The sequence below is a fragment of the Amyelois transitella genome, chromosome 10 (genome assembly GCF_032362555.1).
Source record: "Amyelois transitella isolate CPQ chromosome 10, ilAmyTran1.1, whole genome shotgun sequence".
In the NCBI taxonomy this organism is placed as follows: domain Eukaryota; kingdom Metazoa; phylum Arthropoda; class Insecta; order Lepidoptera; family Pyralidae; genus Amyelois; species Amyelois transitella.
Window position 1 is genome coordinate 5,224,861 of NC_083513.1, and position 21,070 is coordinate 5,245,930.

A 21,070-nucleotide genomic window follows, 5' to 3' on the forward strand; every position below is an offset into this window, starting at 1 on the left:
AAACAAGAAGAAAACACAAGTTTGTCCATTTGATATTTATTTTTTTACATGTCAAAGAACATTATTATATTTTACACATATTCAGTAATATAAAGAATTCATAGTTATACAAAACACTTCAAGCAACCACTTTATAATTATGTACATTTCATAAATATAGACAAAATAGGTAGCTTACAAATTATAATATTTCGCTGTTTGCTGGTTTTACACGAAATACCTATTTACAAAAAATACACCAAGACTGTGTATTTTTCACGCGACGCTGGATGGAAAACATATCACGAAGGTAAAGAATTAATGCGACAAACTGATAGATAAAACACAATATAAATTAAGAAACCAATAATCTTGCAAATATAAATTTATTTTATTTTATAACACAATATATGTATTTAAATAAATTTTAGTCTTTTAACTTGCACTCAGTCTATATTTAATTATTTTAATCACACGATCCGTCCGTTTCTAAAAACAAAATATTTATAGTACTTACATATAATACCGATTTGGAATTAAATTCGAATTATAAAATATACATCAAACAAAATCTTTATTATAAATTTACCTAAGTATATAAATGTAGTTTCAATGCACGATTTTTATCTCTTCCATAACATTTTAAGATGTTTTCGGTATTTTTAACCCAAAAATCTATTCACAGTTGATTACCTTCAATATCCTAACTATTGGCAGTTTATATAACTTATTTATTTAAACTTTATGCATGTAAAATGTACAACAGGTGGACATAATGCCGCAAAGCATTCTCTGCCAATCAAACCGACAATATTTATTATTTTAAATTTCGTCTAATAAAACCAAAACAGTATATATATTTATATATGTATAATAAAAATATTTAAACATCTAGTATGCACATTTCAATTGATCATTATTTACTTACTATTATCAGCCCTTAATTTTCCAAAAAACGAATGAAGCTATTGGTTATATTTATACATCGATGGTTTTATTTACTTTACTTAAAATCATGAAAAAATATTCTCGATGGAAGTTTGGTATTTCTTCAAACGTATATAAACATATAATTTAAATTCAATATAAATCCATGACAACTCCCACTTTTCGTTGTCTGTGGCATAAGCTGGATTCTAATTAACTACATTGATTTCGATAAATAGTTATTACTTATAAACAATAGCGTATGGCATAATGTAAAACAAGTGAAACCTGTACCGATTGGTTATTATTATTTTTTATGCGAGTCTGACATCGGCGTAACAAAGTTTTGCAGTTGTCAGGCAACGCTACAGGACAACGCTGTAGAATGTTAGTCAACACTGTCTGCGAAACCTGCGCTGGTTGGTTGAAATCACAACCAATTTCGGTTTAACAAGCATCACACACTTGCCTCAACTTTGTCGTTACAGAATATCTGTCCACAATCTAAAACCTGTGCTGATTGGTTGTTATCTATGTGAGACGAACCTCTGAATAACAAGCGTCGCACACTCGCACAGGTTTAGAGTTTCCAGGTAACGCTACAGCTTTATCGCTACACGCACTGCAGAATATCTGTCCACACCGCCTACAATGATGCTGAAATGGAAATGTTAGGTAATATTGAGTTTTGATTGCATGGTGTTACAAGAAGACATTCTATTAATTTTAATATAAACTTGAAAGGTCCAGATAAAGAAATGTTAGCAGTATTTTTTACGACGCCAGTCCAATTAGTCTTGGGAACTTGTTTTAAAATTCATGGTCTTAATTCAAATATCACCACCAAATATCATCTTTCTATAGAATATAATTTTAAAAAAATCAAGAAGAAAGTAGTGTCCTTCCTTCGTCATTAACAACGAGACAAGCATTAAAGATATATTTAAAGTCCATACCTTTCGTCTGGCTATATTAAACTCCTTGACACACGCTGTACAAGCCACAGCATCCCTGTCGCTTGTCCAAGTCGGTGTTTCGTCATTCGTGGCTGCGTTGGCTTCTTTCTCGAGCAATTCTGCCAGCTGAAGTTTGTTTTCGCTCAGAGTCGCCCCCACCTCTTCTAGTGTTTTTTGCGCTTCACTGTATTGCGTTTTTAATATGTGCTGTTCTTCTTGCAAGGCTAAGTATTTCTGGAGTTTAAAAAAGAGTGTGAGTGTGTGTTATATGTATCCATATAAAAAAATATTCTGTTCCATTTTTTTATGATATCTTCTAGACGTGAAATGGACATAGTTGATATTAACCAAACTAGCTGTGCCCGCAACTTCGTCCGCGTGGAATAGTTATTTTGGGCATGACATTTATTTTTGCAAACATCCTCCTCAGGCGGTCAGGCGGTCAGGCGGTCACGCGTATTAGAAAGAACGCTGGTTCGCCGTATTAAATGTTTCGCTGCAAATTGCTTATAACGACTATATCTCAAAACCTATTCGTCTGATTTATATACTGTAAATGGCAATTTTAGTCTTCATGAAAAGCCGAAAGTAATAAACATATTTATTTGGATAAGGATTAATACTGAATTAAAGAAAATTAGTTTCAAAATAACTTATGTTTATAATGAAAAAATAATCTTAAAAAATGAACATAAAAGTGGTTATTGTAAGTAAACCTTAAGAGATAGATATATGCTCTCGCGGACTTTTTTGTGGCAAAAAATGAGTACTTCACATCCTTAGTACATTGTTTTTCTATATCATTGTTGGTTTGCGCAGCGTTCGCGTGGAAAGCTCGCAGATGGCCGACTCATTCAACTTTCACCTGCATTGTTGACGTTTCCCGTAGGAAATCCGGGATAATTTATTTATTTATTGTGACAAAAACGGTTTACACCTATTACAATTATCACACTTTACAATTTGAAACACAGGTATATCATATTAAGTTAACCATATTAAATCATATAAAAAATTTGAATAATGAAATTAAATTTGAATACACATAAATTAAAAACAACAAAAATAATATTTTAAAAATTTTGAATAAAATGTAGCCTATAGCCTTCCTCGATAAATAGACTATCTAACAGTGAAAGAATTATTCAAATCGGTTCAGTAGTTTCTGAGATTAGCGCGTTTAAACAAACAAACAAACAAACAAAACAAACTCTTCAGCTTTATAATATTAGTATAGATTAACAAACTAATAGAAAAAGCGTTATTTTTTAGTTACAGTTGTAAATAAATGTTACTAACCTGTCCTATAGATTTCAACGACTCCACTTCTTGCGTTAACATTGATATTTTGTCTCGATCTCTTATCATAGAATCCTGTAAAAATGGTTTTGTGCCTTTTATAGTTAACACTGCTTTTTAAGATCAGTAATTTTTTTTTCGTTACAATTAAAAATTCTTTTGTACACACTAATATAACAAAGTGAGAAGATTTGAATATTTGTTTAAATCTACTTAGAATGATATCGTTAAAATTCGGCAGATATACTAGGTTTTGATGTATTCCCACGAAAATGTTTTTCCGGGAGAAAAGTACCAAAAATTTAAAATTACTTGTAGCGATATCCTCCACTCTCGTTCTATCCTCAGATCGCCTTCAGCCGCCACCGCCCTTGTCTCTGCCGCTGCTGCTTTCTGTCCCAGAGAGCGAGCACTCTCTTCTAAACCGTTCCTAGCCAATCTGTCTTCTTTTAACCTGTGTATCCATGGTGCAATTATACTCTGTCAGCTCAAGTTGTACAAGTATCCAAATCTTGGTAGGTAAGTAAGATTCAAATACATTTTATATGTATGTATGGATAGTAGTGGACAAGAAATCTGTCCAGCTTAAATTGAAATGTAAAATCAAACAGTCTATTCCATTTTATTGTCATGGTTTATGGACTTATTTTTAAGTTACCTTATTATTAAATGTATCCTTTCTCCCACGTTTTTAGTTTAAAAGATGCAGGCATACTATGAAATGAAATTTTACCAATAATGATTGCGCTTTGAGCTATGTCATCATTATATTTATCAATTATTGTTGTTAAGATATTCAAACTTGTTTTTATATACTGCATACGCTCAAGCAATTGAATCATCAATAAGAGTTGTAAATGTGTTGAAAGTGACATAACATATTATAAAATATTTTACATTTGTCCTATAAAATAGTATTATAAAAATCTAATGTGAAAACTATAAATAGAGAAAAGCACTTTTACAACAAACCTTTGAGCGTGTTTAACACGTGTTCTTTTGTTTCAACATATATTATGATCATGGTGAGTGCGAGTATTTCTACAAGTGCATGTACAAAAATTATCCACTCACAGATCTCTCTGCCAATATACCATGACGATTTTTTATGAACTTATATTGTTTTCATGAATTTGTACCCCTCTTTCTCATATTTGCGTGTTCATAGCACCCTTTTTCATAGTGCTTCGGAGCCTGGGATCTGCTCTGAATTTCTAACCATGCTAAGGCAAATAAATCAAAATGATAATTAATACTAACGTTAACTGTCTCAATCATTTTCAAAAATAATATTAAAATGTTGTTGAATATAAAAGCGTGATTCATGTAACTTAATGGTCGAAATAATAACAATATTTCATGGGATATTTAAAAGCATGCAAAATTAAGTAGAAATTTGATAATGGCAAACCTACACAATGTACTCAATCAACTCAAATGAAAAAAAGCGAACTTTGTCTCTGGTCAATAAAATACTTTATGCGATTGAATATGCTTTATTACAAATAAGGCAGTTACATATCTACGGCCTTGGAATAACAAAACTATTAAAAAGGAATATTTGTAACAAATTCGGTACTAAATATTAACAAGCTTACTTAATAGTAAATCTATAAAATAAAGTTTACATAATTTGAAATGGTAACGAGATCAAATTATTGCACATGAACATTCAATTGCAATTATACCTTCAGATTACAATATAATACTATGGATATCACTAGAAAGGTATATGTCAAATACTTTCTAAATAAAATAGAGCTGACTTGCGCTAATTCATTTTACATTATCACATTTTTTCTAACATATTATTTTGGATTTAGTACAAATTTGCATTTTAAGTATAATTAAAAAAAATTATTTATAACTGGTCTTAATAAACTCGATTTAAGTTGAAACTATTCAAAAATGACAACCAGTCTCAAAGGAGCTCACAGCAACATGAAAGCTAAAGCAACAACAGCATAATCACCGTAACGTATCCTACCATATTACAAGAAAATATAAAAAATACTGATTCTCTATACGCTACTTCCATTGTGTGGGTTTGCCAATACCGGGCGACAGTCGCCTTACATAGAGGTAGGTATATCGCAAGCGGTGCACTGCTCACACTCACGTGCGAATTTGATTATTGATATGTCAAGCGATGCGTTAATCTGTCAGGCACTCTATAGATCCATAGACGACGCAGGCATACCGGATGCGATGACAAACAAAAAAGTGATAAACCTACTTTTCATCAAGTTCATGTATTGTGCTTCCCATTGATTCAGTCTTTGCTTCCAATTTGGCTATTAGCTCAGTTTTATGTTTCAAGGAACTTTCACATTCCTAAAACAAGGCCAATAAAGATTTAGGTTGAAATTCACCTAGTACAATACAGATTTGTTAGTGGAAGGTAGAACATATTAAATATATAGTATACACATAATTCAAGCGTTCGGCAATTCGTTATTTCCTTCAATTTCACTAAATTAATGTAGCTAATTTAACTAGATAGTAATTATGACAAATAGTTAACATTTAGTAATTGTTGTCATCATATTAGTTTCAACAATAGCATTAGTTAATTGAAACATTAAGTAATGAAATATAATATTTGTTAGTAAAGTTACATTAGATTATTCAGAAATATCACCGTAACGTGGTAATAGTATTAGAACTTTTTGTACAAGTAGAATTTTATTTTTAGTGTTTCACTCGACCACGTTTTTATTCTGACTGTTACTTTTCCGAAACGGTGGTATTTCTTGGAGATTCAACTTTTTGTTAGGCGGCCCTTCGTCCCTGGACTTTGTACCCTTTTGTGCGTTGAGGGCCTTCAATTTTTCTAGTTTTTCTCCTAAGTTATGTTCGTTAGTGGTGGGAGACCTGAGAGCCTTGACTAGATCGTGATCTGGTCCAAGGAAGTGGTTATATTTCTCAAGGTTGTGTAGTATTTTGCCAATTTGCTCGGCCTTCCCTTGAAGCCTTGTCACCATTTCGCCCTTCTGCGTCAGTTCCATCTCGCACTCCTTCCGTGCGACAATCGCGGCATTGATGAATACAGCATTGCATTAGTAACGTATATATACATAATGATAAAATAATATTAGAGGCGATTATTTGTAGGTTAGAAGCAATAATATAATAATATGAGTGTGAGGCTTTAGGGATAGGTTAGATGACTTTGCGGCATGGTAATTACAAGCAGTTTAATGTAGTTATTATAATGAGAATAGAATAATATGATCGTTTCGTAGTTCCTAAAAAAATTGTTAGCGTCACCTCCAAACCTCTTAGGTTCAGAGGTGATGAGACAATTCGGGATCATCAGATAGATTTTATGAAATGAAAAGGATAAGTTTCTTTCACAAACACTCATAATTAACTTAAATTCGACGTAAATTTATAGCAATAATCATGCTGTAAATTGGGTTAGACCCACAAAATTACCCAGTATCTTAGAACGAATTGTATGAAAGTAGTATGACTCGAATTGTCTCAGTACCAAAGCTATATAAAGCGCAGGAAACAAAACGTTACATTGACCCACTCTACGGAAGTCCATTATACGTGACAAGAGTCTGTCATTTTGTAAAGTCTTGTAAACACCTTAAAACTTTTAACTAACTACTAATTATTTATTTTGAATATATAAATAACGTGTTTTTATTTAGAATTACTACTATTTATCGTCTTTCGTATATCATCATCAGTAAAGTATGTTGATATGTGATAAGTATAGAATACTCAACATTATCGCGACAGTATCTCTCAGAACTTCGATAGTCAAATAGAATATACCTACAAAGGCACAACACAATAAAGATTACATTGTTAAGGTACCAATTAATTAGGCGAAACGTGGGCAGGCAGCGAGCAATGGATTGCGCCCACGCGCTTTGATGTAATAGGAGTAATGTGTTACAACAAAAACAAAGCAAAGGGGTATCTAAACGCTTCGAATTTGTAGGTAATTTGATCTAATACTATTTACAATACTAATGTAAGATGAATTTAATATGAGTTCAAAATTTCTTAAATATGTAAGTAATCAAACCATGATATGTAAGTATAATGTGAAGTACTTAAATTTAATTTTTGTCTACTGAATTTAGTGAGTTAATACTTCAGAATTTTTGAACATTATGTTGGTTAAATGTATAAGCCACAGTGCCTACATATAGGTAATACATGTGAATCACAATCACATTTATGTACATTATACTTTATAGTAGAAGACATTCAGTAAAGCTTTGATATGGGTTTTTTAGCTATTAAAGGTTTAAGCATAAATAAATGATGGGAAACCCATGACTTCAGGTAATAATGTCTTTTCATAGGGAGAGTAATGAAATGCACCGGATATTAGAACTTTGTACAAACTATGTGTCAAATTAGGGACGAGAAGGTTTTTCATATAGACAAACGACAGAATTTCATAACAAAACGAAATTTCGACAATACGTTTTAAAAGAAAAGGGTACAAAATCCAAAAAAAAAAATATATCTTGCTAATAAAGAGTAAAATTCTTACCTGTAATTTTTTGAACATTTCTAGATTGATAAGTTTTATATCGTCCAGTTGCCGCCTTAAGGATATAATAGTGTCCTGTTTGTCGTGTATATCTTTCTCTAAAAGTTTCATAGCCACTTCCATTTCTGCTTTCAACGAAATCTGTAATCACCGTGGTGCGGCATTGAATATGTAGCTCATTCACATGAAGGTTATAACATTGTAACAGTACCGGATATTAAGGTCATTGCAGGTTCATTGACAATATTTCAAAAAGTTATGGTGATAAGTTACATAATGATTGAATTCTTCATGGAATTCAAGGAGAGATGTGACATAATTTTATACTATTTCTAAAATGCGAAGTCTTCACTCAAAAGATTTACTAACATGAATAAAAGAGATTGGATTAAAAATATGCATTTACCTGTAAATCTAGCTCTTTTTGTAGTTCCAAATTCTTTTTTCTCTCTTCCTCAAGTAATTTTCCGGACTCACTATCCTTGTCATTTTTTCCTTTATCAGAGGCTGAACTTTTAACGCTACGTTTCTCCTGGAATTTGTTTAAATTACATATTATAAATTTGATGAAAATTTCCTTAGAGCATTGCCAAGATTTATAATAATTATCTAAGTTTTAAGTTATATTCCGTTGAGTGAGTCTACTTCAAGGCAGCAATAACAGCATTAGGTTCACTTATTTATTTTTTAAACCAATATTAGAGAGCGACATTATGTATAAACTTTCTAAAACAGGTGTAATGTGAAACAGTGTCATATCATTTTGCAAAAGTAGGTATTCCTCAAATCTTGCCATTTACACACGAATGAGCTATAAACATGAGCGAATATCAATTCCTTTAGTAGCCAGTTTCTAGTATGATGTTTGTGCTAATACATAAGTCAATGCTATCCAATGACTTTACCCAATATAACATACACATTTGATGTTTGGCAAAATAATTTCAAGTGTGAAATGTATTGTTTACATTGTCTTTTACCGCACGATCTGTTATCTACCACTGGTTATCATAATAAAAAGGACCACCTTAAATGCGAAGTACAAGCAGATAATCTCTACTTGTATAAATAAGGTTTGTTTTGATTATTAAAAAAAATAATATAAAAAATCTTTAGCAATAAGCAGTGCCTTTCTTAAAAAGGTTTTTAAGTTTTTATAGTAATTTTTGTTTCCTGACGTACCTAAATATAACAAAAAAAAAAAACACTGTCTCACTCACCTCTTCCTCAGATTGTAACTCCATCACTTTCATCCTAGTGTCTTTGGTTATGTCCTGGCCTGGAGAAGAAAAAAGAAAACACACGTGAATACGTAAATAAACACGATCCGACGGCGCGATATATTTAAAACTATGAAAATAACTCACAAGATCTGAACCAGTGCGACTGATTACGAGTTTTTGCCTGTGAATTGCCCATTAATGTTGAGCTATGGAGCATAACGGGCCGCGGTGGATTATTAAATGACAATAGTTTGAAGACGACCGCCGGCCGCGGAATACTAATGCCTACTAAACTTACCGAATGTGACTCATCAGATTGCAAGGTGTCTAATCTAAAGTATCCATTGTATTTATTATTTTGCAGTAATGAACGTTTTCACTTTCAGCCTTCGCAAAATATGACGTTTTAATTTAATATAATAGGCAATTATGAAGTCATTCTCAAAAGTAATTTGTCAACGAGCTTGATAGTTTCATTTTTTCTTGCAACTTATTTTCAGCTTTGGGATTTTATATTTCGTAGTCTTATTGTTAATTTGTAGAACTTTATATTTAAATTACAACAGACATTTCTTTGAATTTTGGGAGATGATTTCAGTGAACTTCGTATAAAATTAATGACCGAACTTAAGTTCTATCATTACTTTTTCATACATGAGCGCTCCACGATAAGAGTTTTCGAAATAATTTTTATTTGGAAAACTCTTATCGTATTTGAGTCATTGTTCAGTCGAACACTTGTTTTTTGTCAGCACGCTGTTATAAAAGTGGGTCAAACGGAAGTGATTCTGAAGACTTAACATAATGCCGTAGCCGCATTGTACATAATATATAGTATATTATTACTCAGTTGTCTAAACAGTTACGAATGAATAGTTCCATTTCTTTTGGCGTAACTTTACTACTTTTAAGTATCTTCTTACTATCGGGTAACAATACGTATCACACTATTTTAGAATCTTCTATTCGCAAACGGACTACAACTAGAGTGAGTTTTTTATTGACTTTAAGAGTGGTAACGACGGAACTATTCACGAACAAAACTTGTATTGCAATCAAAGTGATATCCGAAAATTTACTAACATGCTAAAATCTGTCTTACGCATGCATTATCTTGTGAGGGAGCCGCCACTTACGAGTTATTAGGTAGTCGGCGTACGACATAGTACAGTAAAATGGTAAACCATTTAGCTGTATAATTATGCAAATATTACGTAAGTACTTATACGTAGTTTCAGATTGCGAGCTATGAATAAAATTAGCGAATAATTACCGAGAGCGTGTTTCAACTGATTATTTTCTTCCACCAGTTGGATCATAGTATTTTTGGCGATCGCTAGGTCCTCTTTCATAAGGGCATTAGTTGTCGTTAGACCTTCAACTTTAGCTTGGAGGTTAGCCACTGTCGCACTGAAATTTTATGGCTACATAAAACTAGGAGTTTAGATGAATAAATAGAAATAAATAGAATAAGAAAATTATCCCATTTAGTTATTAAAATATTAAGTAGATTATGCCCAGTTCTTTGGTTCTATGTAAATACAACAAGCCTTCCTTTGTTCACAAAGAATTCGGCTGAGCGTTGTCAATCATCCCAACCCCACCTTTGCATAATAACTAAAGCCGTTTTCATATTAAAACTCAGGAATAATTTAAGGACATAATAACATTGTGTCTTATGATGCTACCTTTGAATGAATAACATTATTGGTGAACAGAAAAAAAAACTTACTTGAGATGTCTATTCAGCTCTTCAATGTAATTCTTTTGGTCCAGCATAGTGTTAATATGGCGCTGTTTTGGCTCGTTATTTACATTGTTTCCATTGCCGGTCATGTCTGTGGTAGAATTGCTACCGCGGAGGTAAAGGGAGAAATCAATGACACCCTGTTGACTATCCAAATCCTCTTCCTAAAAACATTATCATAACTACATATTATAAAGTCCCCCTATTTTCTCTGTCTGTATCTATGCGCTAATCTCGAAAAGCTATGGACGGATTTTGTCCCTGTTTGAATTGGAAAGTGGGTTTCCTGAGGAAGGTTTATTTTCTATACTATATTCCTATACTAAAATGCTTAACATGCGAAGCCGGAGCGAGTCGCTAGTTATAAAAAAAGGCAAAGGCCGAACTTAGAAGATAAAGAACGATGTGTTATGTGGCATTCCGATTAGTCCGAGTCTTTATTACCATTGAATTCTAAAAATCTCAGCGAAATCTATTCCATGGCTGTGCATTGATACATGCCCTAACTGTTATAAATATAATTTATTAAAAAATTAAAAAACGTTTATGGTAAGTCTGTGTTTTGGCTAACATTGTATGATATAAAGGCCAGTTAAAAATCGAATCTCATAAAAAGTGTGATAACCGTAAAGACGGCTGTACCTTGACACACAAGTTACAGTCGACGACATTGAGTCCGACTAGCAGACCGGTGATTATGACGGCTTCCTCGTTCAACATCAGAGCATGGGGTTCGAAGTATTCTTCCAAAGTCTCCTCTCGATGTTCAAGTAAAATCCTGAGGTAATCCGCTAGCCGCTTCTGCATTAGGGCTAGTCTAAGCCAGGCGCGGGCGCGACCCATGGCAGTTCTAAAATAATAGTAAGCATTCACAGTGAACTGATTCGTAATAATCAATGATGATTATTACCAAATCTCTTATTTCACTTACATGTTGCACTTATAAATATCAATTATAATATAAACGGTTAAGACGTTAAGTCTTTGGGTCGATTCATACGCTCGTTTGCTTCGCAAAAAATGTTGGACAAAATAAACTTTTTGTCCGATGTCTGTGACTTTGCATATTTCCATGAATATAAATTCAATTCATACAAAGAAACACAACTTACTTCACGGTAGGCAAGTCCCTGATACTTGCGGTGATGTCAGCTGCCTCTGGTGAATACTTCTCAACCATTTGAAGAATATCCCATAGTTCCTTTTTAGGTCCAAGTAGACCCTATACAAAAATATAAGACAATAAGATTCAAGAAATATTTAATTTAATAAATAATTTTCTTAAATGTTTATTACGGTATTTTATTTCAGTTCCTTGCTAAATTTATCTAGGGAGTACTCTGGGTTAATTTTTCTTTAGGTACTCAAAGTGGTAAAATACGGAATTGTAAAAAAAAATAAGTTTTTTGTTTTAAATGATAGACATGACTTTCTTTTTTGTTACTTGTTTTATAGAACACGCTTTGTTGTCACGCTTATCAAAATATTATTGCGTGACCTTATCGCAGGACCTTGACTTCATGTAAATGCTTGCATGCATCAATATAACATATTCGATGTAATACAATGTAATACAATATACAGATAGGTATGCAGAAAAAAAAATCATGTTATATATAAGGTTCCAATCGTCCGTCAAATAAGTCTTGGGTGTTCACGCATAGTAAGAACTAAACGCCGCTTCTCATGCGGGCAACTTTGCGCAAACGTTCCTTATTAATTCTTCGATACTTTGTTGTCGATTATTGGCCTTTATTCATTATGCATTCCAAATCCGTGTGACTATACAGGTAATCTTCGTAGTGAGTTGCCAATGTACTGATCGATTACATTTAAGATACCTGTTTCTCGTCTTGTTATCTCCCTTCACCCATCTCAAGAAACTTGTTTCATTTCAGTTTTCTACGATTAATACACAGTTTCCGCTGTGTATTGTTCAAAAGTCCGTCAATTTAATCTTTGCTTTTTAAAAATTTGCCCGATTTCCAGACGAACTTTAGATCCATGGGCTACAAATATGTATCATAGGAAAAGAAAATATATTCCGACTTTGTTTGTAATATTAATTATATTATATGCAGCAAATGAAATAAATTAGTTATCTTTTTATTCCACACACCCATATGGCTCTGCTAACCTGCTGTCAAATCACGCTGCTCTTGTGTTTGTTCATCTTAAATTAAAGTTGCTCATTTTATCTTTTGTTTACAAATTCACAGTTAAACAGATATGTACTTACTTTCTTTGGCTTCAACCCATGTCGCATCACATGTTCGAGCACGATAAAGAAGTGGTGCAGAGGCAGGTGGTCGCTGTCGAGCATGCGGCCATAGCGCAAAGATTGCTCGATTAACTCCTTGACAATCAGCTTTGAGATGTTGACGAGATTGCTGCGCTCGATCACAACTGGGTCACGAGCTGCAACAATATCAAATAATTGTTGAAGAATAGACTTTTTTAAAACATTCGATTTCTAGAAAGGAATAAATAGTCATCACCAGTTCTCTTCGTCTGGTTAGTATTGCCTATGAATGTTATAAATAAGATGTTAAAATAAAATGTATATGCAGTGCACGTGTAGATATATGTAATGTAAGATATGTAATGTGTGTATTTATTTACATTTACTTTTGACACAACATTTGAACCCCTTCTTGATTTTTTGTAATATTTTCTAGACAAAGAGAAAGAAACAAAATTACCCATCAATGCATGCATGGGATCGTCAGGGGAGGTGATAGCCCCGTCCGATGGTCGGATGTACGAATCCTGCATGTCCATGTCATGGAGTTCCTTCAAGCAGAGCCACTCTCCGTCCACGGAGACGCGGAAATTACATAGGTAGATGGTATCCTGTGCGCCGGCCATTTCGGCGTCCGGATTGTCGCCTTGGAGTCCCGATGGTATGCCTATACCTTCAGGCAAGGGATCCACCCCGTGTAAAGCGGCAAGAGAACGCATAATAAGCCCGCAAATAAACAATGAAGCGAAAACACGGCAACCGTATCGGGAATCTCGATCACTTCCCTAAATACATGTCACGCTGAACGAATTTGAAGGTCAAAGGCAATGGCCTATTAGTAACTTTACACAGATTACTCCTCCATAGGGTAACACTACAATTAAAGACTTCAAAATGTACTTGTTATGATATCAATCAAGTTAATCAAAGGAACTGTGAGTAGTATGACTTTTCTAGCAAAGTTTCCGACTATATTGATTCCTTTCCACTGGAGTGCCTACTGGTGCTAGAAAATCAATACATCGCGGCGGTGGCGCCATCTTGATGAAAATTTCAACGATACTTTACGAGGGTGAAAATGAAGCAATGCAGAGGGTTTTCCCTGACGTGTCTCTTTGTTTACAAGTATGATGGTAGATGTAGTATGATTTAAAAGTAGAAAGTTAATCAACTTTTCTTTTCTGGTTTTTATTTTCATGTATATTCTGCAACTGTATGAGAACTTTAGATGAAAAGCAGGTTTACCTTTTTCAGGAAAAGTTTTAGAATTTATATTTATTACTTAGGTAATAAGTTGAGATACTAGGTACATATAAAAATTTAGTTTAAATAGATAATTGAATAAAATGAAAATTATTTTATGTATATTTTTGAAGTTTCTCTTTATAGTGGAACAATATGTGAATATCTGAAAGAGTTTCAAAAGAAATAATGCAAATACCCTTACGCATCTTCAAATAAGTTACCCTATGTGCACTACACATTTAAATGTGTCTATTAAAGTGTAGTTTGAGGGCTGTGTGGCTCATCAACGTAATTTGTAATGTGGTATTAATGATAAAATTGTGGACTATCTATGAAGATTTAAATTATTAAAACATAATAAGCAAATCAGTTGCACCTAAATCAGAGGTGGCAAGAGCCATTACGAAAATGTTTTTTTTTTAACCTAAAATAAGTTGTTTGAATGTAGACTTAAAATGAAAAAATTGCAATATTGAATTTGTTTGTAATGCACATAGTGTTGTCTGTATTTTAAATGAAGCTCAATTCTTGCTGTGCTTGAACACAGAGTATAAAAGAGATGTATAATCAAATAAATAGCAATATAATCAAAATTCACATTGTTTGCCGTAGTATAATTTATATAATATGATTGTTTAGATATTGAAGATGTAAATGAACAGTCAATTTAATCAAAGTCAAATTATCATGCTTTTGGAAGATTGGAAAATGTCTCTCTTACTGTTCTGATTGTAAAAGTCAATAAAGGAAAAGTTGTACATCGGGATTTTTCTTTTAGGACATTCGCTAACAACGTGCCATTATCTGAATATCATCTCCCCATCATTAAGTTATCCAGGTGAACATAGCTATTATGTTTCTTTGAGTCTGTTGACTATGTCTACCTGATAAGCCATAAAGATCTGATATATAATGCTATTCTAACATTTTGCAATAATCTAACAAAATCTGTAAGACGATACAAGATGCAGATTTATCTTGTATCATATATTGTATCAATTTAACTTAGTTTTAAGAATTAACCTATGATCTAGGGAATAGGGAGAGGCGATGGGGTAGCAACCTGTCATTATCTAAATCTCAATTCTATCATTAAGCCAAACAGCTGAACATGGCCTATCAGTCTTTTCAAGACTGTTGGCTTTATCTACCTCTACGGGATATAGATGTGAGTATAAAGGCTTGGTGCTCAGAATATATGACTGTTAATAGAACATGTTTAACTTCATTGACAATTTACAGGGTATATATACATGTCATTACAATTCATAAATTAGGTATGTACTTGTTGAAGTTGGATATATTAGAGGTTCCTCATTGGCTAACTCAGTATATATTATATGAAACATGATAATGATACATACATATGTGTATGAATTTAGTGTTATTAAACAGTTTTTTATGAGGTTATTCTTCTCTTCTTCCTATGTAAGAGTAAATCGTGGTTATACCCTCACCTTACTGGAGAAGTTTGTGAATTTCATGTTTTCATTTTTCTTTGAACAGGGCTTCAGCCACATAAAGTTTGCTGCTAAGTTTTTGTCTTATGTCAAGCAAGAAGCTCTTTGTGACAGACACTACGATGATAACAATTTAAAATACTTCTTGAAAAGTGAATATGAACTTACTTTTAGAGCTGTAGAAGTAGGAGTTGTCTGGTCGCGATATTAAGAGCTCCGGCCACTTTTCATCCTTTGCTGAGGAAACTGACGGCGATCTATCGAAGAATTGTGATTTCACAGAGGTAGTAGACGTCGCTGGCGATATTTCTGAATCTTTTTCTTTTGCCGAAGCCATTATTACACAAGTAATACATGAATAAATTGAAAAATTTGTTTTTATTTCGTAATTCAATACAAGCAAAAAGGTAAACGCGACAAAAAAATGTCATGTCGCTGTCAAACAGACTTATGTCAAAGTCATTATTATCGATTTTTTTATAAGGTAACTGGTTGCAATGGCACAGACGGTCAATGCACGAATACATCTCTCTCATTCTGAAGGTATTCCTAGTTGCACCCTCCGCCAGTGTTATTATGTATGTTTCTTAGGTCCACTATCCGACTTTTTTTATTCAACACGGTGAGGTCTTCATGTTTATGTTATGGTTGTAGCGGGAGCGATGATTCGGCTCGACCGCCACCAAAGGGAAGATCTTCCGCCATGCTAGGTGTTATGCCTGGGGAACCGCGGCTCCGACAATGTTGTGTCGGAGGTTATATTTATAGTTCCAATCCGTGAAATCTTTGCTTGCGTGATTTATGTTTTTCGCTGTTTATGACTGAATACGTCACGTGATTCAATTTTTTATTTTTGTGACTTGTGGGGTATAGATTTCGCCACATGGTAAAGACCATTGGGACGCATCATCAATCGCCTCTAAAGCCAGGACTTATTCCTTCTGTCTGGGCTCGGCGGAGACGGCATGGCCAGACATTTATTCACCAGATAGACTCCGGTAAAATGTGACCTTACAAAAGTAAACTGCTCTTCTGTAAGGTACTTTTAGAGATAATACCCTGGCTAAGGCTATCGTTACCGGCAGGAGTTCTGCGCATCTTCACATATTCAGAGCAATATTTTTATGTCGATCACACGCAGTTCCTGCCTGTGCCCCTCAGCACTAGAAACGTTTCAAGGTTTTAGATGACACCTGATCCCAAGGAGGATACATAATAGCATTTCTCTTGATTGACTTTTAAAATTGACATTGGAAATGAAGCAGCTGGCACACACTAATGTTTTTAAAACTGTGGCACACACTATGTTTTCCTTCGCTACCAAATTATGCAACATGTAAATTTTAGGTTTTTGTATGTTGACTTCTTGACATATGTTTAAATGACTTTTGAAAGACATACGTATATTATTTATAAAGCTACTGCACAAATTATATTTGCAAATTTTATTTTCTTTCTTCATAATCTTTGTTCGGGCCATATTTTAAAACTCAAAACAATCAAATAAATGCTAAAATGAATTTACAAACTGAGCCTGTAGAACCTCCTTTGAGGGTTTTGGTTGTGAACCCTCTGTCGTCCGGATCAAAGCTGGCGGTTACGGAAATATTACTCGGAACTGTCTTTGGAACTGATCGCTACATTGATCTAATCCTTTTGGTATATTCAAATGAAATACCTCTGGCTGAAGAATTCAAAATAGAGTTGAGAGCATGTGCTTTTTCCAATTGTAATTCTATTCAAGTGTCATCTGATTTGCCCAGGTGATCAATAATATTGTATTTAGATCACCAGGAGTCAATATGCACAGCATTGCACAGCACGCGTGAACACGTTAAGTTTTATTGGGGACCTAATTATTTTACTTTAGTCTTTCAGATGCCGACGTTTTCACATTTATCACCAACTTTCCCAATCCGAATAGAATTGATTTTACTAATATAGAAAGAGAGGAATACTTCGATACATTGTACCTTATTTTAAAAATTGCATATAATCTAACCACTCAGTTACCAGTAAAAGAGTTGGTTGAACATAAGAAGAAAATAACTGAAAAGAAAACGCATAAACCAATAATTGTTGCTGATGGCTTGGTTACGTTACATATTTTAAGTGCGATATGTAAAGACCTTCCCCCTGATATAGTTTTTTGTCCTTCTCCTGTGCCTGTTGCTGCTATATTTGTTTTAGCCGATTATCTGAAGGTAAGGGTTAGTGCACCCGAAGCGTGATGTCGCGACCCTGTATACCCATTTTAATAAAGCCACTCAAAATTTGTTGTTGTTATTAGTTGCTACGGCCATGCAGCGAAAATGTGTATCGTTTTAGGAACTTTATGGATAAAGTTAGATTTTGAGTCGCATGTGTGTGCGACGTCGCATCTTCTCTCGTTCCGGTTTGAATATTTTATTAATAAAAAAATACATTTATCATTTGCTGTTTAACGTAATACATAATAAATTATTATTTTACTTTTTAGTTTATTGCGTCTTTTGTGTCTAGAAATTTACTTCGATATAGGTATCTATTCATAATAAATTCAATTGAATTTACTTATTTAAACTTCTAAAATCAGATGAAGTAACAATCACAAGCAGTGTTTTCTTCACAAGAAGCACGGAACTTCAGATATGTAGAGAGAACTTACTTTTACTTAGGTTAAAGTTTGTGCAGAATTTCTACCGACTTATACAAAGTAGAATCTTTCTTTCAGGTTGAAACTCGTAAATTTAATCATGTATACGCATGGGCCGCAGACGATGAAGTGTTCCATTTTGAAATAGAAAAGCCTTTAATATTAGACGATACGATGGAAGTTACAGGTAAATGTGGAAAGGAATTAGTTGGAAATGAAATGCTGGAAACATTTAACTTTGATTATTTACAACTGAACGATGCGTGGCTCAAAACGGAATTAGTTGAAAAAGTAAGTCTTAAGATTTACCATTCTTCTTCTTATTACCTTATCTCACTTGTTCATTCGTTATTGAGTGGAGTGAAATTATATGTTAGTTCTTTCTTATTTAATTGGCTTGTTATCTCACAAGATTTTTCCCCACATATGATTTCCTTTACGCTATTCATCCATCGCTTCCAGGTACCATTGTTTATAGGTATACCTATACAACAAATACTTAATTGCCCTTAAAATAAATACTATATAGTATATATATATATATATATATATATGTATACGATAGCGTAAAGGAAATCATATTATGTGGGAAAAGTATTATATATATATATATCTATTTTAAATTTTTCTTTGTTAGTTAATCTGCAATTGCTGAACGCACTTCGTTTCAGTGCATGCAATGTACCTAGTAACTAACATTCAATGATACCTACATTATATTCAGGTAACTTCATTTTTGGAAAAAAATCCATATGGGAGCATTTATAGAGCCTCAGAAATGGTGAAGACTCTTTCTTCAATTTGGCAATCACGTAAAAAACCCGGTCATAAGGTGTACGTAAACGTGGGCGTAATTAGCGATGGTTCTCTTGGAACAAGTAAAGGTGAATAAGATATTGTATTTAGTTTTTGCTTATGCCGTCGCCAGATCGTTGTATTGGCCAAATCGTGATATGCCCGGCCACATAAAGATACCAGATAGCGGGTACTACACGATCTGGCCAATCTAAACCGGCCATATCGTTCTACGATCAACGTTTGACGATTTGCCGCTGTAGGTTATCTGAAGGAATAATATTTATATAATTAGCTTTTGCTCGCAGCTCGGCTTACTTTTTCGTCTATTGCAAATCTCAAGGGACCAGACAAGCAACACTTTCGCCAATACTCTCAGTATTGGCGAAAGTGGTTTTTGCAATGCATTAGCACCAAGTTTAACTTTTGTAGTCATATAAATGGGTCTGTGCAATAAACTTAAATAAATACCTATTTTATCCGGGACGAAATACTCTGTTTTTCTCAGTACTTCTATCTATATACCTTTGTATATGAGCCACATTTTATTACAATTGGTTAAGAAGATAAAGCTTGAACAGCGGACAAACGAAGACCAACCATTAAAATATTAATTATGTATGGACAACATAATTAAAGTTTTTTGATATTGTTAAAGTTTTTTATGTTAATTTACGTTTAAGGTTATCCATGTGTACTACCAGTGATTTTTGAAGGAGATAGTTGGTCTGTGAATAAATATTTCGAACGAGATTCATTCTTACTCCAAGAAATAAATAGGATTAACAAAACGACAAAGGCGCATAGAGAGAAGGTAAACACAAAATTTGCGAAAGGATTATATCAGCTGGTACTGTACGCCTATGGCTCCCCGTTAATTTCCGTATTCGCTGAAATTTCGGAAAACCGTATCAATTCAGATTCAAATGCATCATTGTTATTCATTGTTATGGGACATTTTAAAGAATTGGCATATCTTTTAGTTCCACCACAGTGGTTGACGTCATATAAATTACTTAAAACTAAGTTTACTTCCGCTTGCAAAGCGTTAAGTGCCGAAGAAGCGGTAATGAACTGCTCTGCAGCATTTTCTTTAATAACGTCAACTTCATAAATATCCAAACTTAGAATTACAATAAAAATGTGTACGAGAAAATACATTGGTATGATAAATTGAAATTTAAATATTTTATTGCACCCCTCAACCAAACGCCGAATTGTAAGCCTTAGACCCAACGGTTTAGGTTGTGCAGTCAAATGTACATATTTAGATTAAACGGTTTAACAAAAAATATAAACTTGAAATAGTTTCGAAAAACTACGCAAGCTTTTCCCGACTGTAAACTTTATATTAGCTTAACGTCAGAGTTGAAGTCACATTAGAATGCATTTATAGTCAAACTACCAACATAGTTGTCTAATTCGTTTTCCAGTTGATTCCATACTGCAAGAAATTCTTGGAAGATAACGTGATTCAGCAAAACTTGATGGCAACTGAAGAAGAAGCGACTACTATTTCGATTGTGTCGACAAACTTCTAAGAACACTTCAAATATGAGTGAAAGGATGTTTATTTTTTAATTTATTTGATTAATTGACATTAGTAGGTGCTTAGTTGACGTGTTATTTTTATCTACTTAAATAAATGGTTTCACAAATAAATCCAATTATATGGATTACACTGATCACATTAGATGATCACACGATTAGTCACATATTATCATTACAGCTTTTCATGCAGTTTCATAAATAGACTAGTTTGATTATTCCTCGGGAAATCAAGTTCTTTACCATTTCAAACAAAAAAATACAGTTAATTTTCTTAATCAGATTAGGGAGAACAAAACAAATGACGGTAATCAAGTATCTTGATTGGTGTTAACTTGGATCGGTAACGGAAAGCGGGCGGCGCGGCGTCGGCGATCCATCGAAAGGGAACAAATAAAAGCGCATTTACCGACCGATTAATATTCGACGGACTGGCTCCCGCTCCCTGACCGCACCGTTTGTTTAACCTCTTCTGTCAATTTGATTTCCGAC

At 33.6% G+C, this 21,070-nt stretch overlaps 2 protein-coding genes across 3 annotated transcripts; one reads left to right on the top strand and one right to left on the bottom strand.

Moving 5' to 3' along the window:
- Positions 1-13: 13 nt before the first annotated feature.
- LOC106137682 (RUN and FYVE domain-containing protein 2) lies at positions 14-16,031 on the bottom strand. Of its 2 annotated transcripts, XM_013338559.2 has the most exons (14): positions 15,769-16,030; positions 12,893-13,071; positions 11,766-11,875; positions 11,296-11,503; positions 10,639-10,817; positions 10,180-10,316; positions 8,904-8,962; positions 8,090-8,215; positions 7,684-7,824; positions 5,398-5,495; positions 3,474-3,615; positions 3,162-3,236; positions 1,863-2,096; positions 14-1,563 (listed from the first exon to the last, which is right to left on the bottom strand). In XM_013338559.2, exons 1-14 carry the CDS (start codon positions 15,935-15,937, stop codon positions 1,438-1,440), a joined length of 1,983 nt encoding a protein of 660 aa, XP_013194013.2. In that variant the 5' UTR covers positions 15,938-16,030; the 3' UTR covers positions 14-1,437. The 2 variants fall into 2 exon arrangements, with proteins under 2 accessions (XP_013194013.2, XP_013194014.2); XM_013338560.2 differs by lacking the exons at positions 14-1,563; positions 1,863-2,096; positions 3,162-3,236; positions 3,474-3,615; positions 5,398-5,495 and adding an exon at positions 5,502-6,178 and having other exon boundaries at positions 15,769-16,031.
- A 1,084-nt stretch (positions 16,032-17,115) lies between these two features.
- LOC106137626 (uncharacterized) lies at positions 17,116-20,571 on the top strand. The gene is made up of 6 exons (XM_060946248.1): positions 17,116-17,363; positions 17,471-17,804; positions 18,314-18,526; positions 18,960-19,119; positions 19,714-19,844; positions 20,464-20,571. Exons 1-6 carry the CDS (start codon positions 17,116-17,118, stop codon positions 20,569-20,571), a joined length of 1,194 nt encoding a protein of 397 aa, XP_060802231.1.
- The last annotated feature ends 499 nt before the right edge of the window (positions 20,572-21,070 follow it).